The sequence below is a fragment of the Pongo pygmaeus genome, chromosome 19, assembly GCF_028885625.2.
Source record: "Pongo pygmaeus isolate AG05252 chromosome 19, NHGRI_mPonPyg2-v2.0_pri, whole genome shotgun sequence".
In the NCBI taxonomy this organism is placed as follows: domain Eukaryota; kingdom Metazoa; phylum Chordata; class Mammalia; order Primates; family Hominidae; genus Pongo; species Pongo pygmaeus.
Window position 1 is genome coordinate 75384343 of NC_072392.2, and position 24513 is coordinate 75408855.

A 24513-nucleotide genomic window follows, 5' to 3' on the forward strand; every position below is an offset into this window, starting at 1 on the left:
GAGTGGGAGAGGAGAGGGGCTCTACTTCCTCCTCCCTGGGGCCCCCTGCAGAGCATCTGGGAAGCAAGGCTTCCCTACATCCTCCATGCACCACCTTAGAGTTTTCAATTCCTTTCCTCGTGATCCTGCCAACTAAGACACTGTGACCACACAGAGGTGGGGAGAACCCAGACATTTTGGCTTCTGCAGCTTTGAAGTTCTTTTTTTTTTTTTCCTCTGAAGTTAAAAGAATGAAACTGGGAGAGGTAGTAAGGGGCAAGAAGGGAGAGTGGAAATGGAGAGAAAAGGGCAGCTCTGAGAAGCAGCTGGGGAGGGAGGCAGATGAGAATGCACCCCCCGCCCCAACAGGACATGCAGTCTTGGCCCAGCTGTGCTGTGAGTGGGCAGCTGGGCTGGCCCCTCCTCTGGTGCTGCCAACCCGCTGCCAGGCAGAGGGGAGGCCCAGAGGAGAGGGAAGCTGGGCAAAGGGGATGGAAGGCATCCAGCCCGACCTTACCAAACCCCTTGGGCCTGTGGGAAGGGGCCTCTTGGAGAGGGGGACTGAGGCTCTAGACAGGATGTTCACTGCTGTGGCAAGGCCTGTAGGCAGTTTCGAAGTTGGGAGGACTCAAGACGGTCCCTCCCTGGACTTTTCTGAAGGTAGAACCAGCCTCATAAGTAACTAGGCTGGGTGAACGGGGGTGCTGGCTAGTTTATGGATCACAGTCGGCTGGTGAGGCCACGTGCCCACTGTGTGGCCCTGGGTGGCACCGGGCAAACCCCTTTGCCTCGCAGGACTTCCATTTCTTACCTGCAAAATTGTGGAGGGGGGAGGGCTGAAACACATGACTGCCAAGGTTCTTTCCAGTTCCTCCGTCAGGGTTGAGTTTAGATGGCGGGAGTAAAAGAAGGAGGGAGGTGCCGCGGTGGTGGGGGTGATCTTGGCTTCACTAGAATCCCCAGTCCTTCCCCTCCCTACAGTTTTGCCTCTGAGGTCACAAAACTTGTGGCCCCCAAGACACACATGCGCACACACGCGCGTGCACACACACACCCCACACATTTATTTTTTAATCTAGGGGCTCAAAAGATGACACGCGCCAGAGCTGGAAGGCGTCGCCAATTGGTCCACCCTTCCCTCCTCCCTTTTTGCGGATGAGAAAACTGAGGCCCAGGTTTGGGATTTCCAGAGCCCGGGATTTCCCGGCACCCCCCGACAACCACATTCCCCCGGCTATTCTGACCCGCCCCGGTTCCGGGACGCTCCCTCGGAGCCGCAGCCGAGGGCCGGCTGGGACTCCCGGGGGACCCCGCCGTCGGGGCAGCCCCCACGCCCGGCGCCGCCCCGCCTTGCCGCCCGCCGGGAACGGCCGCCGCTGTTGCGCACTCGCAGGGGAGCCGGCGACTGAGGGTGGAGGCAGGGAGGGAGCAAGCGGGGCTGGGAGGGGTGCTGGCGCGGGCTCGCGCGCTGTGTATGGTCTATCGCAGGCAGCTGACCTTTGAGGAGGAAATCGCTGCTCTCCGCTCCTTCCTGTAGTAACAGCCGCCGCTGCCGCCGCCGCCAGGAGCCCCGGCCGGGAGCGAGAGCCGCGGGGAGCAGAGCCGGCCTGGCTGCCGGACTGCGCGGCCCCACCAGGTGGGTGGCCCGGTGGCGCGTCCTCGGCGGCGCGCGGAGAGGGAACACTCTACTGCCGCCCCGGCCTCCGGCACCCGGAGCTCGACGGCCGAGCGCAGCGCGGGGATCAGTCCCCGGCACTGCGAGGGAGTTGGCGCAGCGCAGACAAGGGACGAGGGACGGGGGGGACGTGGGGACAGGGGTCGGGGATGAAAGGCAGAGGCCAGGGAGGGCGCCGTCCTGGCACGCCTCGGAGAGGGAGCACTGTCGGGCTGGACCCGGGGAGACACTAGTGCACAGCTGGGGGAGCAGCCGAAGAGGGGAGCGCCCAAGTCCTCAGCCCTGTCTCCTGAACAACCCCAGCCACGTGCCCGAAAAGCCCTAGCCGTCGAGTGGGAGCCGTCGCGGCGCTGGCCTAACTTCGGGTTGGAATATCTCCCCTTCCCAGAAACCGAGCCCGAGGCGGGCTGGGGGATCCTTGCAGCCCTCTCCAGAGGGCCTGTGGGCCTCCCGCCATCAAGTTTCTCTTTCAGTTTCTGGCTGTCCCCCCCACTGGGGAAGCTCCGGTGGGGCAAGGGGAGAGGAAGACGGGGAGGGCACCTGCCTCTGCAGAGCACCTTCCCCTCCCCTTCAGCGGGTTCCTTGTTGGAGGGGATGGGCCGCCCTCCACTCCTCACCATCTCTGTTCCCATACAGGAAAGCTATCTGCGGGAGGGGAGGGCCCTGGCCTGACGGCAGTCCAGGAATAGGTAGGCATGGCAGGGCCAGGGGCAGGCGCGGTTCCTTGGCCTCTGCAGAAGAGAGCGCTTCAGCGCTCGGCTCGCCCTAGGTGAACGGCCATGGCGGGCTGGATCCAGGCCCAGCAGCTGCAGGGAGACGCGCTGCGCCAGATGCAGGTGCTGTACGGCCAGCACTTCCCCATCGAGGTCCGGCACTACTTGGCCCAGTGGATTGAGAGCCAGCCATGGTAGGCACGTCCCGCCCTGCCCCTCCTCAGAGGGTCCCTACCATCCAGGCCCTTTGGCCTCTAGTTCTACTCATGGTGGTTTGGCGTGACTCTGGTCCTGCCTGTCCTTCTCTGTGCGGAAGGGGTGGTGTCCCTGGGAAAGGGGAAGCCTGGGAGGACAGAGAATGTTTTTAGAATGTCTGTGGAGCTGCTGGGAACAAGTCTTGTGGGCCCTGGAGTGCCCTCGGTCATGAGCCTGGGGTTTCTACTTTATTCCGGGTCCCTGACCTCCTTGCCCAAGGAGGTGCCACAGTAGGTTTTTCTCTCCTGCCCCACCCCAAGGGATGCCATTGACTTGGACAATCCCCAGGACAGAGCCCAAGCCACCCAGCTCCTGGAGGGCCTGGTGCAGGAGCTGCAGAAGAAGGCGGAGCACCAGGTGGGGGAAGATGGGTTTTTACTGAAGATCAAGCTGGGGCACTATGCCACGCAGCTCCAGGTGGGTGTAGGCACTGGGCCACCTACGGGGAGGCAGCATCATCTTGTTCCAGCATCAGAATCCCTGGGTTTTTTCCTGGCCTGGCCACTGACTCACCATGTGACCACGAACTTATTGGGAACTTTTCTTCGATTTCCCCCACCCCCTCTTTCTAAATTCGACCTGTCGGATTTCTTTAGCATATTGCAAAGCAAGGGTGGGAGGTGTTTGTTGCCAACAAAGGGAGATGGCTGAACTGGCCTTATGGAAGCAGCAGAAGGGATGGAGGGAGACTGAGTCAGGATTCCTATGTTGGAGAAGGGAAGACCAGCAGACTCTAGAAATGAGGCCACCAGACCTCCCTCTTGGGGTCTTTTAAGGTGAGAGTGGAGCCATCCCAGAGACAAGAGCTGGACACAAGGGCTCTGAATTGAGGGTTTAGAAATAAGATGTAACTTCGTCTTTACTTGAGGGGAGGGGGTATGGAGGAAGAGAGGGAGTTTTTGTGGAAGCAGGAAAGGGGTGTGGGTAGTGATCACAGTCAAGCACTTATTGGAACTCACTTATGTTTCCTAGAGAGCCCTTCAATACAGACAGCAGGGTGCCAGGGAAATACAAGTCCATCCCAGAAGAGGGGAAAAGAGGAGAAGCCTGAGGGGAAGCAATATAGGAGGCCAGGGGCAGGATGGTGGGAAGTACCTTGACTTTGGCGTCAGATGCTCTGAGTCTGGAGTCATCTGCTCTCTCACCTGGTTGCGTCTGGACGAGTACATAATGTCTGAGCATCAGTTTTCTCATTGGTGAAATGGGGATTATAGTTTCTGCTTATGTCCTAGGGTTTCCATGCTATTAGTGCAGTGGTCCCCCACCACTTTTTGGCACCACGGACCGGTTTCATGGAAGACAGTTTTTCCACGGACCGGGATTGGGCAGGGAGGTGGTTTCTGGATGATTTAAGAGCATCACATTTATTGTGCACTTTATTTCTATTATTATTACATTGTACTATGCAATGAAATAATTATGCAACTCACCACAATGTAGGATCAGTGGGAGCCCTGAGCTTGTTTTCCTGCAACTAGACAGTTCCATCTGGGGGTGATGGGAGACAGTGACAGATCATCAGGCATTAGATTCTCTTAAGAAGTGCATAGCCTAGATCCCTCGCAGGTGCAGTTCACAATAGAGTTAGCATTCCTATGGGAATCCAGTGCCACTGCTGATCTGACAGGAAGTGGAGTTCAGGCTGTAATGTGAGCAATAGGCAGCAGCTGTAAATACAGATGAAGCATCACTCGCTTGCTCACCGCCGCTCACCTCCTGTTGTGTGGTCCAGTTCCTAACAGGCCACGGACCTGTACCAGTCCATGGCCCAGGGGTTTGGGACCCCTGTGTTAGAGTCAAAAGATATGGTAGATTGGAAGTGCTTCATAAGACTGGGTGTGATGGCTCACACCTGTAATCACAGCACTTTGGGAGGCCGAGGCAGGTGGATCACCTGAGGTCGGGAGTTCAAGACCAGCCTGACCAACATGGAGAAACCCCGCCTCTACTAAAAATACAAAATTAGCCGGGCATGATGGCACATGCCTGTAATCCCAGCTACTCGGGAGGCTGAGGCAGGAGAATCGCTTGAACCCAGGAAGTGGAGGTTGCAGTGAGCTGAGATCACGCCATTGCACCTTTAGCCTAGGCAACAGGAGCAAAACTACATCTCAAAAAAAAAAAAGAGAGAAAGTGCCTCATAAACTGTGGGTTTTTAATTTGCTCCAAACCAGATATGAAGATCTTGGAGGGGAAGATGAGGATGAGGAAAAGAGATATAGAGGTGTCTGGGGATAGTTCCCGAGGCTCCCTGGGAAAAGCTGAGGCAGAGGCTGAAGGAGAGGAAGGGCTGGGCATAGCATGGGGCTGGCATGGCTGGAGCAGAGGATGGCGCTGGAGGCTGCTGTTGGATTCTTTCAGAAAACGTATGACCGCTGCCCCATGGAGCTGGTCCGCTGCATCCGGCACATTCTGTACAATGAACAGAGGCTGGTCCGAGAAGCCAACAATGTGAGTGTCCCTTGGGGATGGGGAGGGGTGTTGAGAAGTCCCTCCATATGCCCTTCTCTCCAGAAACAACTGTGTTTATATAAAACAGCAGCACGAGGAGAGCACCAAGAAGATGAGGGACGTGGGCAAGTGTAAGAGGCGGCAGCATTGCACGCCGGGGTGGATTGACCCCCTGGGTCCAGTCCCTGGCTCTACCACTTACTAGCTGTGTGACTTGAGCAAGTTGCTTAATCCCTCTGAGCCTCTGTTCCTACTGTTTTTTTTCCTTTTTTTTTTTTTTTTTTTTTTTTTGAGACGGAGTCTTGCTGTGTCACACAGGCTGCAGTGCAGTGGCGTGATCTCAGCTCACTGCAAGCTCTGCCTTCCAGGTTCACACCATTCTCCTGCCTCAGCCTCCTGAGTAGCTGGGGCTACAGGCACCCACCACCATGACCAGTTAATTTTTTGTATTTTTAGCAGAGACGGGGTTTCACTGTGTTAGCCAGGATGGTCTCGACCTGACCTCTTGATCCGCCCACCTCGGCCTCCCAAAGTACTGGGATTACAGGCGTGAGCCACCACGCCCGGCCTCTACTGTTTTTTTTTCCCCCGAGATGCAGTCTTGCTCTGTTACCCAGGCTGGAGTGCAGTGATGCGATCTCTGCTCACTGCAACTTCTGCCTCCCAGGTTCAACAATTCTCTTGCCTCAGCCTCCCGAGTAGCTGGGATTACAGGTGCCCACCACCATGCCCGGCTAATTTTTTTTGTACTTTTAGTAGCGATGAGGTTTCACCATGTTGGCCAGGCTGGTCTTGAACTCCTGACCTCGTGATCCACCCGCCTCAGCCTCCCAAAGTGTTGGGATTACAGGCGTGAGCCACCGCACCCAGCCTGTTCCTACTCTTGTAAAATGGAGATAGCAATCATACCTATCTGTGTCAGAAGAACTAACACAGGCAGGCTCAGAGAAGTGAGGCCCAGGGAGGGGTAACAGGGACACATCTCCCCAGTTCTGAAATAATAAAGGCACTGGGCATCTACATGTACAATGGCACAGTGCTGTACTATCTGCAGTAGAGCAAAATGAATTTCACAACATGACATAACAGTTAGAAATCTTAGAACAGTGACCGGAGCACAGGTCATATTTATTATTTCTTTCTTTATTTGTTTATTTATTTATTTATTTTTGAGACTGAGTCTCACTGTATCATCTAGGCTGGAGTGCAGTGGCATGATCTCGGCTCACTGCAACCTCCGCCCCTTGGGTTCAAGAGATTTTCATGCCTCAGCCTCCCGAGTAGCTAGGATTACAGGGGCCCACCACCATGCCCGGCTAATTTTTGTATTTTTAGTAGAGACAGGGTTTCACCCTGTTGGCCAGGCTGGTCTCAAATTCCTGACTTCAAGTGATCCACCTGCCTCGGCCTCCCGAAGTGCTGGGATTACAGGCATGAGCCACCACTCCCGGCCTATTACATATTTATTGTTGTGGACACGGATTTCAGGATTTACTCAGTAGACATTTATTGAGGTCTTACTGTGTGTCCGATGCTGAGCTATCATAAGAGAAACACACAAAGGCCTGGTTCTTGCCTGGAAGGAATTCTGGCAGTGATGGATTCTCTAGAGATGAGATGAGTGCTAAGGGGGCCTAGGTGGAAAAACACCCAACTCAGATTGGGGCAGGCTGGCAGGGGAGCGTCCTGTGGACAGGCATGTCTGAACTACAGTGGAGAAAGGCAGGAGAGGAGGGATGAATTTTCTAGTGAAAAGACCGCAGCTGCGAGAGCAGGAGGGCATGAACCTTCTTATCACTTTGGAAGACTTGTAAGTGGTCAGTGTAACTGGGGAGAAGGAACCAAGTGGGGAGTTGCCATGGATAAAAATAGATAGACAGGGCCAGGCGTGGTGGCTCACGCCTGTAATCCCAGCACTTTGGGAGGCCGAGGTGGGTGGATCACCTGAGGTCAGAAGTTCAAGACCAGCCTGACCAACATCGTGAAACCCGGTCTCTACTAAAAAATACAAAAATTAGCTAGGCATGGTGGCGGGCGCCTGTAATCCTAGCTATTCGGGAGGCTGAGGCAGGAGAATCGCTTGAACCCAGGAGGGGGATGTTGCAGTGAGCCGAGATTGCACCACTGCACCCCAGCCTGGGCAACAGAGTGAGACTCTGTATATATACATTAAAAAAAAAAAAGATAGAGAGGGTTTAGAAACCAGGTCACAAAGGGTCTTCCAGCACAGCCCCTGTGTCCCTGACTTGTTGCCATCACAGAGCTATCTGCAAACCTAAAAATGACTTCAGCCTCATTGACAAATCCATGTCCATGGTGTTGGTGCTGTCATGATCTGGGAGCTCGTTCCTTCCTCCAACCATAAAGCTGTTCCTGAACACCGCTGGTGTCCTAGGACTTGGGGATTCCGTAGTACACAGGAAAGGCAAGGTCCTAGCCCTTGGGAACCTCACATCCTTGTGCAGGGAGACAGACAGAAACATGTAAGCAAATACAAGAACAACACACTTAGATAGGAGCAGCACTACTGTGAACTGGCTCGTCAGAGATGACCCCTCTGCAATGGTACCAGTTAAAGTGCTTTGCCTCAGGAGGATCTGATGCCAGAATGTTCCAGACTGTTGGAACAATAAGTGCAAGGGCCCCAGGGCAGGAACATGCCTGTGTGTTCAAGGAACAGAAACAGAAAGCACACATTCCCAGCGAGCTGGGGCTGGAGGTAGGCAGGGCTATGGCCAGCAGACACCATGGGAAGGGGTTTGGATTTTATTCTGAGAATAGTTTATTGGAAAGGCTCTGAGGACTTGCTCCCCTTCAGCCATGTGCTCCCTCCCTTTGTGACCTGGTTTCTACCCCCTCTCTCTCTATTTTTTTTTTTTTTTTTTTTTTTTGAAACGGAGTCTCGCTGTGTTGCCAAGGCTAGAGTGCAGTGGCGCAATCTCGGCTCACGGCAACATCCCCTTCCTGGGTTCAAGCGATTCTCCTGAATGTGCTGAAGGAATGGCTGGATCCAAGGAGAGCTTGTTGATGCCTCCCCCTAACTTCATTTCGGGGTCTCCAGGATGCCTGTGAGAGGTTCGGCCTCTTCCCTCTTCCTTCAATCACAAGGGGGTCTTAAGTGAGATGATATGTGTTCACACAGCCCTGTTCCTCCCTATGTCCCTAGGATCTACTGCAGTCCACCTCATTGAGTCAGCAAATAAATGTAGAGCGAGGGGTCATCATCATTAGAGGGAAAACCCAGGTGACACCTGGGACGTGTTGAGTTCTAGTCCTTGGGAGGGAAATTAGATGGACCCTGTTTGGAATACTCTAGTGGAGGGCAGCTCTGACGTAGACATTTGCACTTTGAAGGTGCCATTATCTGCCGGGTCACCTGTTTCTCCTTTCTGTTTCCCTTTTTTATCCCACTTCTGGCAAATGACTCCTTCTGAGGCAAATGACCCTCCCTTCTTGCCCTAGTTTCCCTTCTTACCCTAGTTTGGGGTTTGGGGTTTGGGGTCTGTAGTATTGGTGTTTTCTAATGCCTGTGGTCTTCTCCAATCCTCTCTTCCCGAGTTATTTCCACCCTATCTGTCTCCAGTGCAGCTCTCCGGCTGGGATCCTGGTTGATGCCATGTCCCAGAAGCACCTTCAGATCAACCAGACATTTGAGGAGCTGCGACTGGTCACGCAGGACACAGAGAATGAGCTGAAGAAGCTGCAGCAGACTCAGGAGTACTTCATCATCCAGTACCAGGAGAGCCTGAGGATCCAAGGTGAGGCGCAGTGGAGGCACATTGTGCATCCCGAGGATGGAAGTGAGGAACATTCTATGGACTCCTAGAGGGTAGAGCTGGGTCAGTGTCCATCTCCTCAGCACTTTGCCCAAAGCCTGGTAGAAGCAATGGCTCCCGGTGATTGAGCCCCTGCCGTAGGTCACACTTGGCACACATTATTTAATTCAACCCTCTCAACAAGCCTATGAAGTGAACAGTTGTGTTATCCCCCCTTTTGCAGATGGTAAAAGTGAGGTTCAAAGAGAACAAGTAGCTTGGCCTAGGTTGCCTGTAAGTTACAGAACTGGATCTCAACTAGAGATATATCATAAAATTCCTGTACTTTATTAACCAGTATTCTCTCCTTAATGGTATATATTCTGTAAATATCTACACAAATAGGTAAATATGAACAGTGCTCCCTAACCAGAGGGAGGACCTGGATTGGAAGTCTTCTGGTTGAACCAGGCTGGGAGAGGTGGAACTTCCAAAGTGGGCCTTCTTGAGCCTCACGGATAGGATGTGGGCCTGGGGGAAGGGGTGACAGTAGAAAATTCTCCTGTATCCTAGGTCTGTAGTTCGCCAATGGCTCCCATGATAAAGATGTGGGGAAGTAAAAAAATCAAATTAGCTTGAAAGGAACTAACCCCAATTTGAGGAGTCATGGGACATGGCCCATCTATTAATATGTCCCATTCCAGACTGACCCCAGAAATGTAACACCCCGTCTTAGTGAGAACAAGGGGTGTCAAACTGCTTTTTCCTTTACTCTTTTTAATCTGGTTTCTTAAGGTAGACCTTAGGTCATTGATTTTAGACCTTTCTTCTTTTCCTTTCTTTCTTTTTCTTTTCTTTTCTTTTTTTTTTTTTGAGACAATCTTGCTTTGTCGCCCAGGCTGGAGCACAGTGGCATGATTTTGGCTCACTGCAGCCTCTGCCTCCCAGCTTCAAGAAATTCTCGTGCCTCAGTCTCCCGCGTAGCCGGGACTACAGGTGCAGGCCACCATGCCCGGCTAATTTTTTTAGAATTCTATTATAGCTATTTAAGCTCTCTTCCTAACCCTGCACTGTCAGTGCCTTGTGTACACTGAGACCAGCACAATGCCTGAATATTGCAGCTATTATGCAAATACTTGCAGGATAATTCTAAATGTTTATTTGCTTATTTATTTATTTATTTATTATTGCCCAGGCTGGAGTGCAGTGGCACGATCTCGGCTCACTGCGACCTCTGCCTCTCAGGTTCAAACTATTCTCATGCCTCAGCCTCCTGAGTAGCTGGGACTACAGACATGCACCACCACGCCTGGCTAATTTTTTTTTTTTTTTTTTGTAGTTTTAGTAGATACGGGGTTTTGCCGTGTTGGCCAGACTGGTTGCAACCTCTGGCCTCGAGTGATCTGCCTGCCTCGGCCTCCCAAAGTGCTAGGATTATAGGCGTGAGCCACTGCGCACAGCCAATACTGACAGGATAATTCTAAGAGAACTTCCCCTCATCTGAATCTATCCCAGACTGGCCCTAGAAGAAGGGCAGCTCCTTCTGAGAATGGAAACGGAAGATTTTGGGCGGTTATTCCTACCCAAGTCCTTAGACTGTCAACAGTATTTCTGATCCCGTGCCTGGCTTTTCTGTTTCCTGTGCATGGTGGTGGATTAGGTTTGGATTCAGGTTGGGTTTGGATCTATCATGTAGTGTCTTCTCAGTCCCATTTGTCAAGTTCACTCAGCAGAAACACAGACTATTGATCTGCTTTTGCCAGGGAAGGCTCAGCTGCCTCCAGTGGAATAGGGAAATTGCTTCCTGTCTCCCTAGCCTCCTTCCCAAAAGCTTCTGCAAATTTCCAGGAGAGCCCTAAGTGGGACCCTTGCATAGGAAGGCTGGGCCCAGGTGTTGGGATCACCACCACCCTCCCTGTGGCTGGGCAGGATTCCCGAGGTAGCCGTGCAGACGCCTCGGATCTGTCCGTGCCTGGATGATCCTCTTCCTGCTTGATACCTGCAGTGAGATTGGAGCCATAGTTCTGAGTTCTAGCTCTGGGCTGTTCCTGGCTACATAGAGTTGCTTTTGTCTGTCCCAGCTTGTGCATCCCATGGGTCAGGGCTGGGGTCAGGGTGACATGGCCCTCAGGGGCCAGCATGTCGACTGAGACATGCTGATGCGCGCATCTTCTGACTCAGCTCAAGCAAGGACGCTGGGCTGTTGAGAAGGTGACGGGAAGGGATTAATAGTCCCAGTGTGGTGGAGAGGAGCTGTCGTTGGGAGGTGGAGTGGGCCTGCGGTGGTGGCTGTAACTGTGGACATGTTTACTTTCTTAGGCTGGGTTATTGATACACAGGTGCTCCTGTGTTCCACGTTCCCTGTGTCTTACCTATTTCATAATAATTTTTAAAAGGTAATGAGGCCTGACTTACTCCCTGTCCCGCCATCAATGAGACTCCTCACAGATGGTGTAGAGGGAAGCCGCCTCCCTCCAGCCTCCCTTTCCTGAGAGAATCTTGGTGGCTCTGCATCCCCAGTGGCCCTGGACATGCTCTCCCTCTGCGGTCTGTCTGTGTCCCTTGGTTGGTCGGCTGGGCTCACAGTGAGCCCACCTGGACAAACATGCTGGGCCCCTTCCAGCCCCTCAAGAATCTCATCCTCCCCTGAGGAGGGACTGCTGTGCTCAGGGACGAGACAGAGCCGCCGGGGCCGGGGTTCCCTGAGGAGGCCTTGCTGCGGGAGGGATGGGGCCGAGCAGCTGCTTGTCTCTGTCACCTCTTCTCTCTGTCCTGTTCCCCGTTAACCAAGACGGATGAACCTCACACAGAGCTCACCCATGTCAGGCAGGTTTCTGGCATCTTCCATGTCCTCATGTATTTAATCTTCAAGCACCCCACTGAGGCAGGTGCCGAGAATCTCCCGTTTTACACGTGGGGAAGCCGAGGCACAGGAAAGGAAAGGGATTTGCCCAGGTTCACCTACAGTCAAGGGCATGGGCACACTTGTACCCCAGACAGCCTGGACCCACACCGGGCCGCGAGAAGAGGGCTGGCAGCCCTGTGAGGCAGGCGGGCAGAAGACAGGCAGGCCTCCTCCCCAGCTGCCCCAGCACCCATGTGCCCCCAGAGGGGACGCTCAGAGTCAGGAGGCTGGTGAGCAGGGCCCAGAGGCGCCTCCTGAGGCGCCCATTCATCTTGGCCCCCCTGGCTGTCAGGAACCCCGACTTGCTCTTGATGCGGTATCTGAGCCCGGGAGGGTCTCGCTCCAGAACGGGTGAGTGGGCTTCTCTGGGCCTTCTGTTGGACACTGGGAGGTGATGATCATGGTTTCCTCTCCCCTCCTCTAGCTCAGTTTGGCCCGCTGGCCCAGCTGAGCCCCCAGGAGCGTCTGAGCCGGGAGACGGCCCTCCAGCAGAAGCAGGTGTCTCTGGAGGCCTGGTTGCAGCGTGAGGCACAGACGCTGCAGCAGTACCGCGTGGTGAGTGGGGTCCTGATGGGTGCCATGAAGTCAGTCTCTGGGGACCTGAGGGAGGGCTGGGACCAGGATGAGAGCAGAACCTGGGAGGGCAGGAGGCCTTTTTTCCTGGGGGCCTTGCGAGACAGAGCAGCTCAGGGAGAGGGAACGGCCTGGGCCCTGCCCTGCCATTTCCCAGCGAGGCCCTGCGGTGTTTTCTGGGAGCCCAGAAGGGGCTGCTCTCCTCCCTTCCCTCAGGAGCTGGCCGAGAAGCACCAGAAGACCCTGCAGCTGCTGCGGAAGCAGCAGACCATCATCCTGGATGACGAGCTGATCCAGTGGAAGCGGCGGCAGCAACTGGCCGGGAACGGCGGGCCCCCCGAAGGCAGCCTGGACGTGCTACAGTCCTGGTAATGGTGTGGGGCGGCCAGCGGGCAGGGCAGGAGGGGCTGGTGGGGACCCCGGCTGCTTCTGCGTCCTGTGCTGGCTCCTGCAGCAGGCCCCCTCTATCCTGGGACAGCTCTTGTTTCTCCAGGGAGCCTGGTTCCTCAATCAGACTTTGGCCCCCATCCTGTGCACCTCCCCCAGGAAGGGGGCTGCTGTCCTGGGGATGGGACAGGGCTCGGGTGTGTGGGGTGATGCTCGGGCTGTTTGGGCCTAGTCAGGGTCGCCCCTCCTGTGTACGTCTCTAATTCTGGGAGGCAGGGAGCTCTGCTCTTCCCATGGGTGGGAAGTGTGGCGAAAGCACAGAGCCTTCCTGGGGGAGCGGGAGCTGTGTCTTGGGGACTGGCGTCTGTGCAGAGGAGCCATTGTCCTCCTGTTGGCCTTGGGGCTCTCGTGCAGGTGTGAGAAGTTGGCCGAGATCATCTGGCAGAACCGGCAGCAGATCCGCAGGGCCGAGCACCTCTGCCAGCAGCTGCCCATCCCCGGCCCAGTGGAGGAGATGCTGGCCGAGGTCAACGCCACCATCACGGACATCATCTCAGCCCTGGTGACCAGGTGACTGCTGCCTGTTGGCCATTCCCAGGAGCTTGGGGCAGCTCCTGCCTGCGTGTGGGGAGCCACAGGTGCCTTCCAGACCAGCAGATCCACTTCCTGCCTCTCATCCCTCCCCACTCCATCTCCAGTTGCTGTGGCCCTTGCCCAGTTTCTCCTGTGGACACTGCAAGAGATGCCCTTGGGCTGCAGCCCATGCCAGCTTCTGTGTTATCTCACTCCCCTCTCCATCCTCTCCCTGGACTCTCACGGCTTCCCCGGGAACAGAGGTTGTGCCCGAGCTCATCACCTCCTGAGCCCCACGGGAGGCAGCCCCACCCCTACCACAGAGGGACTGAGAGCCCTTTCCCCTGCACCAACCCATCATCGTGTGTCTGTCCCTGTGTCCCACGCAGCACATTCATCATTGAGAAGCAGCCTCCTCAGGTCCTGAAGACCCAGACCAAGTTTGCAGCCACTGTGCGCCTGCTGGTGGGCGGGAAGCTGAACGTGCACATGAACCCCCCCCAGGTGAAGGCCACCATCATCAGTGAGCAGCAGGCCAAGTCTCTGCTCAAGAACGAGAACACCCGCAAGTAATTGTGCCTCTCCCTTCCCCTGCCCAAGCTTAGGTGTGGGGGACCTGCACCCCTGTCTTTGTCCTTGCATCCAGCTACGTCTTGTCCCCTAGTTCACCGTGTTGCCCAGGCTGGTCTCAAACTCCTGGACTCATGCAGTCTTCCCACCTTAGCCTCCCAAAGTGCTGAGTTGACAGGTGTGAGCCACCACGCCCAGCCGAGTATCCGTTCTTTACCCTAGGGATGGTGTGGCTGCCGGAGAGCTGAGGCTCACTGCCACTGCCCAGCATTGTGAGAGACTATCACACCACTTTCTCCTGAAAGTGTATTGGTTCACACCATTGTAAATTCAAACAATCATGTCAAGCCATCATTAAATCTGGGACAGATGGTACACTGCCCTCCTCCTACTCAGATGCTTCCCTGTCCCTGCAACAAGCATGGCGCTAGGCTAGATGCGGTGGCTTACCCCTGTAATCCCAGCAGTTTGGGAGGCCACGGTGGGAGGATCACTTGAGCCCAAAAGTTTGAGTTGGGCAATATAGGGAGACCCTCATCTCTACAAAAAATTTTAAAATTAGCTGGGCATGGTGGTGCACGCACCTGTAGTCCCAGCTACTCGGGAAGCTGAGGTAGTAGGATCGTTTGAGCCTAGGAGTTTGATACTACAGTGAGGTATGATTGCGCCATGGCACTCTACCCTGGGCAACAGAGTGAGACCCTGTCTCCAAAATAATCTCACAAAGTATGGTGTTGCAGCCGTGTTCTAGAACCTGTGCTACGCACTGAGGACAAAACCGTGATCCCAACAGAACTGGGCTGTCTCCTCGCCCAGCCCCTTGACCAGCAGAGCAGGCAGCAGATGCTGGGAAATGCCTGGTGGTGTAGCCATGTGGCAGGGGCACGTGTAGGGCACCGAGAAAGGGGGTCTTGATGCAGGAGTAAGGAAATGACAGTCTTAGGCTCCTGGTGGAATTGGAGGTAGCTAGTGATAGGGAGGGAAGTAGCAGAGAGGGAGGACTTTCAGGCAGAGCCTATGTGCCACATCCTGAGGGAAGAGTACAGAGATGTTGTGTGTGGCAGAGAGTGGAGAGGTAGTGTCCAGTGTCAGGGAAGGCCACCCACAGTGTATTCAGGGGATGAAGGAATGAGTGAATGAGTAATGTGGAAGACATGGCCCCATCCCTTGTCATCCAATTAAAAATGTTTACTGAGGCTGGGCGAGGTGGCTCACACCTGTAATCCCAGCACTTTGGGAGGTAGAGGCGGGCAGATCACTTGAGGCCAGGAGTTCGAGACCAGCCTGGCCAATATGGTGAAACCCTGTCTCTACTAAAAATACAAAAATTAGCTGGGCTTGGTAACGTACACCTGTAGCTCCAGCTACTTGGACCTCTAGTCCCAACTACCAGCTACTCTGAGGCAAGAAAATCACTTGAACCTGGGAGGTGGACGTGGCAGTGAGCCAAGATTGTGCCACTGCACTCCAGCCTGAGTGACAGAGCAAGACTCTGTTTCAAAAAAAAAAAGGCCAGGCGCAGTGGCTCACTCCTGTAATTCCAGCACTTTGGGAGGCCGAAGCAGGCGGATCATGAGGTCAGGAGTTTGAGACCAGCCTGGCCAACATGGTGAAACTCCGTCTCTACTAAAAATACAAAAATTAGCCGGGCGTGGTGGTGGACGCCTGTAATCCCAGCTACTCGGGAGGCTGAGGCAGGAGAATTGCTCGAACCCAGGAGGTGGAGGTTGCAGTGAGCCGAGACCGTGCCATTGCACTCCAGCCTGGGCAACAAGAGTAAGACTCTGTTTCAAAAAAAAAAAAAAGTTTACTGATTTCCTACCATGTGATCTGGGGTGAAGATGAAGACAAATGATCTTCTCACTGCCTTTGAGCTTGCATTGCAGCTGGGGAGACTGATGATAATACACTTTAAAAGATCAGCAGGGCCAACCGGTGATAGACACTGGAAAAGAAGTTAAGACAGAGCAATCTAGGCTGGGCGCGGTGGCTCACGCCTGTAATCCCAGCACTTTGGGAGGCTGAGGTGGGAGGATCATTTGAGATCAGGAGTTCGAAACCAGCCTGGGTAACATGGCAAAACCCAATCTCTACTAAAAATACAAAAATTAGCCAGGTATGGTTGTGTGTGCCTGTAGTCCCAGCTACTTGGGAGGCTGAGGCAGTGGAATCACTTAAACCCGTGAGGTGGAGGTTGCAGTGAGCCGAGATTGCACCATTGTACTCCAGCCTGGGCAAAAAGAGCAAAGCTCTATCTCAAAAAAAAGAAAAAAGAGCAATCTGCTAGCGTTGGAGATGTGTTTAAGGCGGGGGTGAGGAAAGGTCAGCCTGGTAAGCTGCACCAGATAAGTGGTCCAGGAAGGCCTTTCTGGGGAGCTGTCTGGGCTGAGACCTGAAGGAGGAGAAGGCTAAGAGTGTTTGGGGTGACAGGAAGAGCAAGGGCCAATGTCCAAGCCTGGCATGTTCAGCAGGCAGCCAGGGCTGATGGGGCTTGCATGTCCTGAGTGAGGGGAGAGGAATTCAGTGAGGCCAGGGGGGTGGGTAGGTGTTGACCATAGGGATCCTCAGAGACTGTGGTTGTGGTTTTTATCGTAAGTGCATTAGAAGCTACTGGAAGTCCCCAAAGCCCCTCATGTCAATCTTGATATCGAGGAATTTCTAATGATAGATCCAGACCTCACCATTGGAGACCTTGCCTTGGGTGCTGGACACCAGGTTGATGGAGAAGTCAGTAACCCAGAAAGACACCAAGAAACACTCTTAGGGGATGGGGGGCGGGGGCTGCTGGCAGGGCTGACCTGAGTGAAGACCCCAGCCCAAGGTATGGACAGGACCATGCTCCTGGCCTGGGGCCCCTGTGGAGCTGGGACCCCCCTCTCCTTTGCAGTGAGTGCAGTGGTGAGATCCTGAACAACTGCTGCGTGATGGAGTACCACCAAGCCACGGGCACCCTCAGCGCCCACTTCAGGAACATGGTGAGGACGGGGCCCACCCTCGGAGGGCAGGTCTGCCCAGAGCCGAGTCCTTGTAAGTAGCCGCCATTTGCCTGTTCCCCTGTCATCTCCCACCCTGCAGTCACTGAAGAGGATCAAGCGTGCTGACCGGCGGGGTGCAGAGTCCGTGACAGAGGAGAAGTTCACTGTCCTGTTTGAGTCTCAGTTCAGTGTTGGCAGCAATGAGCTTGTGTTCCAGGTGAAGGTGAGGCCCCCAGCCCTCCTGCCCCCACTGCTCCAGGGCACCCAAGAGGTGGTGGGGCCTGCCTCGGGACTCCTGGCAGCAATGCCATCGGACAGCCTGCTTTGACTCTGTGGGTACCTGTTTGATAGGTTATAATCTGGGACTAACCCAGACAATTTAGGCAATGGGCTAAGAAGAAGTCGGTTGTAGTTTTTATTTGTTTGCTTGTGCCTACATATTGTTGGGAGGGGCTTGTGTTTGGAACTGTGGGTGAGGAAAGTGGGTTGGGACCAGGTATGGTGGCTCTCACCTGTAATTCCAGCATTTTGGGAGGCAGAAGAGGGAGGATTGCTTGAGTCCAGGAGTTCACTAGCCTGGGCAGCATAGTGAGAACCCGTATCTACAAAAAAAAAAAAAAAAAAAAAAAAAGTCGGGCATGGTGGCACACACCTGTAGTCCCAGCTATTCTGGAGGCTGAGGCAGGAGGATTACTTGAGCCCTGGAGGTCAAGGCTGCAGTGAGCTGTGATTGCACCACTGCCCTCCAGTCTGGGCAACAGAGTGAGACCCTGTCTCAAAGAAAATAAAGCAGATTGCGGCCATGCGTGGTGGCTCTTGCCTGTAATCCCAGCACTTTGGGAGGCCAAGGAGGATGGATCACCTGAGGTCAGGGGTTTGAGACCAGCCTGACCAACATGGAGAAACCCTGTCTCTACTAAAAATACAAAATTAGCCAGGTGTGGTGACAGATGCCTGTAATCCCAGCTACTTGGGAAGCTGAAGCAGGAGAATCACTTGAACCTGGGAGGCAGAGGTTGTGGTGAGCCGAGATTGCACCATTGCACTCCAGCCTGGGCAACAAGAGTGAAACTCCGTATCAAAAAAAAAATACATAAAAAAAAAATAAAGCAGATTGGGCATGTTGCCTAAGCAGAGGGCATGTGGTGGTCACGCCCCATCAACTTGGGTTCCTTTGACTCCTGTAGACTCTGTCCCTACCTGTGGTTGTCATCGTCCACGGCAGCCAGGACCACAATGCCACGGCCACCGTGCTGTGGGACAACGCCTTTGCTGAGCCGGTGAGTGCCTGTGAGAGCCCTACCCCAGCAGCCCCAGGCCCTAGGACTCACCTGGGGTCAGCCCCACCCCTTGGGCCCCTGCTGAGTGGTCCTTCTCCAGGGCCAGCCCAGAGGTGAAGTAAGGCCAGAAGGGCTGGGGTGCTGGGTGCCTGCCTTCCGCCATGGCCTTGGCACTCTGTCTGGGTTCCAGGTTCCTGGACTGGGGTCTGTGAGGTCTGTGAGCTTGGTCTTTGGATCCTGGTCTGGGATCCTCCTTTGGCAGATGGCTTGGGTCCTTGCTCTCTGTTTTCTGTTGCCTGGTCTGCGTCTCTGTCCCTACATGCCCCCACCCCCTGCATCGGTTTTCTTCCCTGCAGGCTGGGGAAGAAAGCACAAGCTAGTATATAAAAGCCGCTGCATTTCCTGCCCTTGCATTTGTGTCACCTTTCTGGATCTGTCTCAGTCTCCCCTGTTTCTGGGTGTCTGTGTATCTCGTGTGCGTGTGAATATTTCCAACTCCCTCAATCTACCTTTTCCCCTCTCTTTGTCTCCCTCTCAGGGCAGGGTGCCATTTGCCGTGCCTGACAAAGTGCTGTGGCCACAGCTGTGTGAGGCACTCAACATGAAATTCAAGGCCGAAGTACAGAGCAACCGGGGCCTGACCAAGGAGAACCTCGTGTTCCTGGCCCAGAAACTGTTCAACAACAGCAGCAGCCACCTGGAGGACTACAGTGGCCTGTCCGTGTCCTGGTCCCAGTTCAACAGGGTGAGGGGCCCGGCCGCCAGCCGCCCACCAGGGCCCACCGGGGTCTGTTGCTCCTCCGCCTCACAGAGAGGTTACTGCCTGGGGCTAGCACCCCACTCTCCACCCCCAACCACCCTCTCCTACAACCAGGAGAGCTGGGGGCCCCTAGCCTCAAGAAATGCAGGCAGGGGCTATAGGAGTTGTGCTGTTGCGAAGCCAAGAGCGAGATGACGGAGGGCCCCAGGGCTGGGAGTCAGGATCCTTGGGTTCTGGGCCTAGATGTGTTTGCTAATTTTCTTTCTTTAGTTTTTTTATTTTTTATTATTTTTTTAGAGACAGAGTCTTACTCTGTCACCCAGGCTGGAGTGCAGTGGTGTGATTTCAGCTTACTGTAACCTCTGCCTCCCGGATTCAAGTGATTCTTGTGCCTCAGCCTCCTGAGTAGCTGGAATTATAGGTGCCCACCACCATGCTGGGCTAATTTTTGTATTTTTAGTAGAGATGGGGTTTCACCATGTTGGTCAGACTGGTCTCGAACTCCTGACCTCAGGTGGTCCGCCCACCTCGGCCTCCCAAAGTGCTGGGATTACAGGCATGAGCCACCGCGCCTGTGGCTCTGACTCTCCTTCTGCCTCTCTCCTCACTAATTTTTGAAGACCCATCCATTCTCTGTGCCTCAGTTTCCCCACCTGTAAAATGAGGGGATGACTTTGGAGGCCCCATCCAGCCTGGATTATTCTCTACACCTCTTACTCCCACCCATGGGCTGGTCTTGGACCCCTGTGTTTTAGAAGTGAGTTTCCTCTCTGGGTCCCTAGGGTACAAGTTGGGGGCTATGTCCCTTTATGGTCTGCTGGAGTGTGGTGGCAAGCAGGGGTGAAGAACTGGGAGAAGACTGGGTGGGGGCAGGAGGGTCCTGACTTTCCTGGGCCACCTGTGACCTGGGGCACCAGCCCTGACTCTGGGGTTCCTGGGCCCTCAGGAGAACTTGCCGGGCTGGAACTACACCTTCTGGCAGTGGTTTGACGGGGTGATGGAGGTGTTGAAGAAGCACCACAAGCCCCACTGGAATGATGGGTAAGGAAAGGGGGCCGCAGGGTCAGGGGCCAGCTGTGGGCGCAGAGGGACTGTGGCTGTGGCCCAGTGGTGACGCTCAATGCTCCGTGCACCCAGGGCCATCCTAGGTTTTGTGAATAAGCAACAGGCCCATGACCTGCTCATCAACAAGCCCGATGGGACCTTCTTGTTGCGCTTTAGTGACTCAGAAATCGGGGGCATCACCATCGCCTGGAAGTTTGACTCCCGTGAGTGCCCGTTTTGCCCATACTCCAGCCCCAAGGCCCGGTCTCCTGTTCCCTTGCCCTCCCCCACACCCTCCATCGGTCCTGTGTCCTTAGAAGGTACCCAGCGGGAAGCTTAGTATGAGAGGGCTGTGGCTTGGAAATGTATTCTCTTTCTATTGTTTTCCATTTTGGAGAACCTGAAGTCCCCAGCCCCATAGGCTCCAGGATGGCTGGGCGAGTCCTCCTGCAGTTTCACGCCCTCCCCTCTCTGCCACAACCCAGCCTTGTTGGTATCTGCTCATCTGGTTTGCTGAGTAGAACATCCCGCATCAGCTTTCTTCCCTACAGGCTGGGGCTGCAGCGCAAGCTAGTATATAAAAGCCCAGATGTCTCTTGCAAGCCTGCCCTAAAGCCCCACAACCTTGGTCCTCCTGCTGCTGGTGGATTATGGGAATGAGGCTGTTCTTTTCACAGCGGAACGCAACCTGTGGAACCTGAAACCATTCACCACGCGGGATTTCTCCATCAGGTCCCTGGCTGACCGGCTGGGGGACCTGAGCTATCTCATCTATGTGTTTCCTGACCGCCCCAAGGATGAGGTCTTCTCCAAGTACTACACTCCTGTGCTGGGTGAGTACTGCCCCAGGACCCCAGGACCCTGCCGGCTGACTCCCCCGGGCTCTTCCCCAGCCCATAGACAAAGCCTTGGGCTGCGCCGTGGGGGCTTCCCCAGGAGGAGCCCAGGGGCCATGTCCCCTGTGGGTTTTGGCCCATGGGGTGATGGAAAGGATTTCAGGGCTCACAGATGAGGAGAGAGAATGAGAAACCCGTCCCAGCTCTCTTCTCTGCAAAGTGAAAGCTGCATGGATTCTCACTTCTGCACCCTCGGAGGAAGGGGTGGCAGCACTGTAGGGAGTGGCCGGGATCATTCGAGCCCACAGATAGCGCTCAGCTCCCCACCTCACCAGCTGCTCTCTCCACACCCTGCTCACAAACCTTCCCCCGAGTGGAGTGCAGGCAGCAAAAGGGAGAAGTCTCTCTTCTTCCAACGCCCCAAATCCATTGGTTGGGTTTGCTTGTTGATTCTCATTCTTTGACAGGGGTAGGAGCAGGGAGAGGGAAATCAAATGGCCAGAAAAAGAACCAGAAGGAATGGGATTCAAGCCAGGGGTCTCAGTGACCCTCAGGCAGGATTCATCAGCTGGTGTTTATTGGGGGTCCTTGGGAAATCTCATCCCAGCTGAGAACACAAGGTGATGTGAGCAGGAGGGAGACTGCATGGGGCGTGGGCTTCCAGCCCACTTGGGAGTTCCCAGAGACTTTGGTTCTCACCACTGTTCTTCCCTTGGCAGCTAAAGCTGTTGATGGATATGTGAAGCCACAGATCAAGCAAGTGGTCCCTGAGTAAGTGTCCAGGTGGCTCTGGCTCTCCTTCTGCCTCTTTCCTCCTCCCCCAGACCCTGCCTCCCATCCTGATCCTGGGCCCAGCTTTCCGCTCCCCCAGGGAACCTGTCTCAGCCCTGGGGAGGGAGTCCCCACTCCTGTAGCTGGAGCCCCAGGGCCGAGTGGGGCACTTTGTCCTTCTACACCCCGAGAAAGACAAACATGCCCCTCGGTCCCCTCCCCAAGTCAGCTGCCCCGGCCTCCCTGGCGGCTGAAGCTCTGTTCTCTTCCTTCTGCAGGTTTGTGAACGCATCTGCAGATGCCGGGGGCGGCAGCGCCACATACATGGACCAGGCCCCCTCCCCAGCTGTGTGCCCCCAGGCTCACTATAACTTGTACCCACAGAAGTAGGTGGTGTTCTCATGGGGTCCGCAGGGGAAGAACTGGGGACTTGGCCCCAGGCTGGACCCCTGGAGGGCTGGTGGGCAAAGGGTCCAGAGCTCTGGTTAGGCCCAGGTCCAGGAGGAGTGAGATCAGCCAGGAAAACAGAGCATTTTGAAGCTAGACATAGCAGGGTCGAGTCCTCACTCTAGTACTAACTGCGATCTTGGGAAAATGATTGAGCCTCTGATGCTCAAGTTTCCTTATGTGTAAAACGGAGGCAAGAATGCTTGCCTCATGAGAACGGGATGAGCATTAAAATGAGACAGTGTGGGTGAAGCAGTTCCACGGGGAGGGGCTTGGAAGGGCTTGATACAGGGTAGCTATGAATGGGGTGGTGGTTCTTGAGTCTGGTGGGAACAAGGTAGAGAATTAATTCCCTTCCTCACTGTGGATAGCCAGGGCTGGATGTCTGGGAGGTACCACCTTCCAGTGGGACCACTGAAGATCCCAGGTTCCAATCCGGACTCCACCACCTCCCAGCCAGGTGGCCCAGAGCAAGCTTCCTGACATGGCCTTGGTTTTCTCGTCTATAAAACGGGCTCAATAACCACTCTCCAGGTGGCTGTAAAAATTGGAGTCATGTGCTCAATAGGCTCAGCTGTTCTAGGTGCTCAGTGAAAAGATTCAGCTGTTCTAGGTGCTCAGTGAATGGGGCGGTGCCTACCATGCAGCTGAGCATCATTGCAGGTGGGCAGAGCCCACTGTGTCAGCCACCTGGTTTTAAGATGAGGACAGGGAGAGGGGAAATGAATTCCCTAAGATTATTCAGTGAGTTAGCAAGAGATGCAAATAGAGTGGGGGTCTGCAGAAGCCAGTGGGCTGACTGCTACCCAGCTTGGAGTGGGGTGGGGCATCCAGCCAGAACTGGTCCTGTTCTCATGAGACAGGTTTGAGTGGAGAGCAGGCTGGAGGCTGTCCCCAGGGGGGCTTGAGGCTGTGAGACTATGCCAGCTCCCTCTGACATCCCCGTCTCTACCAGCCCTGACCACGTACTCGATCAGGATGGAGAATTCGACCTGGATGAGACCATGGATGTGGCCAGGCACGTGGAGGAACTCTTACGCCGACCAATGGACAGTCTTGACTCGCGCCTCTCGCCCCCTGCCGGTCTTTTCACCTCTGCCAGAGGCTCCCTCTCATGAATGTTTGAATCCCACGCTTCTCTTTGGAAACAATATTCAATGTGAAGCATTCGTGTTGTGAGTTTAGTAAGGCTGTGTACACTGACACCTTTGCAGGCATGCATGTGCAGTGTGTGTGTGTCCTTGTGCATGAGCTACGCCTGCCTCCCCTGTGCAGTCCTGGGATGTGGCTGCAGCAGAGGTGGCCCTTTTCAGATCATGGCATCCAAGAATGCGCCAACTCTATCTCTGTCGTGGTAGAGACCGAGCCTCTGTCACTGCAGGCACTCAGTGCAGCCAGACCTATTCCTCCTGTGCCCTTCATCTGCTCAGCAGCTATTTGAATGAGATGATTCAGAGAGGGAGGGGAGACGGGTAATGTCTGTAAGCTTAAGTTTCACTCCAGAGTGAGAAGCTTTGCCCTCCTGAGAGAGAGAGAGTATGTGTGTGGGTCTATGTAAATGCATCTGTCCTCATGTGTTGATGTAACCGATTCATCTCTCAGAAGGGAGGCTGGGGTTCATTTTTGAGTAGTATTTTATACTTTAGTGAATGTGGACTCCAGACTCTCAGTGAACCCTCTGAGAGCGCATCTGGGCCTGGCCATGTCCTTAGCACAGCAGGGCCGCCAGTTTGAGTGAGGGTTTCTGAGCTGCTCTGAATTAGTCCTTGCTTGGCTGCTTGGCCTTGGACTTCATTCAAGTCTATGATGCTGTTGACCACGTTCCCCGGGATATATATTCTCTCCCCTCCGTCGGGCCCCAGCCTTCTTTGCTTGCCTCTCTGTTTGTAACCTTGTCGACAAAGAGGAAGAATCTAGGATATGGTGGGTGGACAGGGGCCCCGGGACTTGGAGGGTTGGTCCTCTTGCCTCCTGGGGGAAAAAAAAAAAAAAACTGCGGTGAAAGACAAGCTGCAAATCAGCCATATGCTGCGTGCCTGTGGAATCTGGAGTGAGGGGTAAAAGCTGATCTGGTTTGACTCCGCTGGGAGGTGGGGCCTGGAGCAGGCCTTGCGCTGTTGCGTAACTGGCTGTGGTCTGGGAAGGCCTTGCTCCCAACCCCACACGCTCCTCCCTCTGAGGCTGTAGGACTCGCAGTCAGGGGCAGCTGACCATGGAAGATTGGGAGCCCAAGGTTTAAACTTCTCTGAAGGGAGGTGGGGATGAGAAGAGGGATTTTTTTGTACTTTGTACAAAGACCACACATTTGTGTAAACAGTGTTTTGGAATAAAATATTTTTTTCATAAATTTGCTGCTATGGCTCCTGGTTGGGGCATTGGTGGCCTCCCTGGGTGATGGGAACCCCTGGAGCTGGTTGTTCTGTTCCTTCCCCCATGCATGCCTGATGTTGTCATTTTTCGTCTTAAATTTTAACTCTGCCTGCTTTGCTGTGGTTTTCAGGGTGCTGGCCACCCCTGGAATACTGTCAATGCTTCTCACAAGGGTAAGGAGCCAGTTTAGGGGG

At 54.6% G+C, this 24513-nt stretch overlaps 2 protein-coding genes across 5 annotated transcripts in view; one reads left to right on the forward strand and one right to left on the reverse strand.

Moving 5' to 3' along the window:
- STAT5B (signal transducer and activator of transcription 5B) overlaps window positions 1-1277 on the reverse strand; it is an 81820-nt gene extending 80543 nt beyond the window's left edge. Inside the window, exon 1 of the mRNA XM_054457587.2 lies at window positions 791-1277. The gene's annotated coding sequence lies outside the window, so the exon portion shown is untranslated. The remainder of the gene's footprint in view (window positions 1-790) is intronic.
- Window positions 1180-24296, forward strand: LOC129017271 (signal transducer and activator of transcription 5A). Of its 4 annotated transcripts, XM_054457585.2 has the most exons (20): window positions 1236-1615; window positions 2291-2343; window positions 2424-2561; window positions 2883-3039; window positions 4984-5073; window positions 8657-8831; window positions 12158-12288; window positions 12523-12674; window positions 13108-13263; window positions 13656-13835; window positions 16724-16811; window positions 16912-17034; window positions 17999-18091; window positions 18630-18836; window positions 19798-19892; window positions 19989-20119; window positions 20573-20728; window positions 21451-21502; window positions 21781-21888; window positions 22905-24296. In XM_054457585.2, exons 3-20 carry the CDS (start codon window positions 2434-2436, stop codon window positions 23065-23067), a joined length of 2385 nt encoding a protein of 794 aa, XP_054313560.1. In that variant the 5' UTR covers window positions 1236-1615; window positions 2291-2343; window positions 2424-2433; the 3' UTR covers window positions 23068-24296. The 4 variants fall into 4 exon arrangements, with proteins under 4 accessions (XP_054313559.1, XP_054313560.1, XP_063512009.1 ...); XM_054457584.2 differs by lacking the exon at window positions 2291-2343 and having other exon boundaries at window positions 1180-1615; XM_063655939.1 differs by lacking the exon at window positions 4984-5073 and having other exon boundaries at window positions 1370-1615.
- The last annotated feature ends 217 nt before the right edge of the window (window positions 24297-24513 follow it).

What these genes read in the sequence shown, in the direction of transcription:
- LOC129017271 (XM_054457584.2), top strand. Translation starts at nt 2,434, where the DNA reads ATGGCGGGCTGGATCCAGGCCCAGCAGCTGCAGGGAGACGCGCTGCGC. An exon ending in GGAGAGCCTGAGGATCCAAG is followed by an intron (nt 8,832 to 12,157) that starts GTGAGGCGCAGT and finishes CCCCTCCTCTAG; the next exon opens with CTCAGTTTGGCCCGCTGGCC. An exon ending in ATCAAGCAAGTGGTCCCTGA is followed by an intron (nt 21,503 to 21,780) that starts GTAAGTGTCCAG and finishes TTCCTTCTGCAG; the next exon opens with GTTTGTGAACGCATCTGCAG.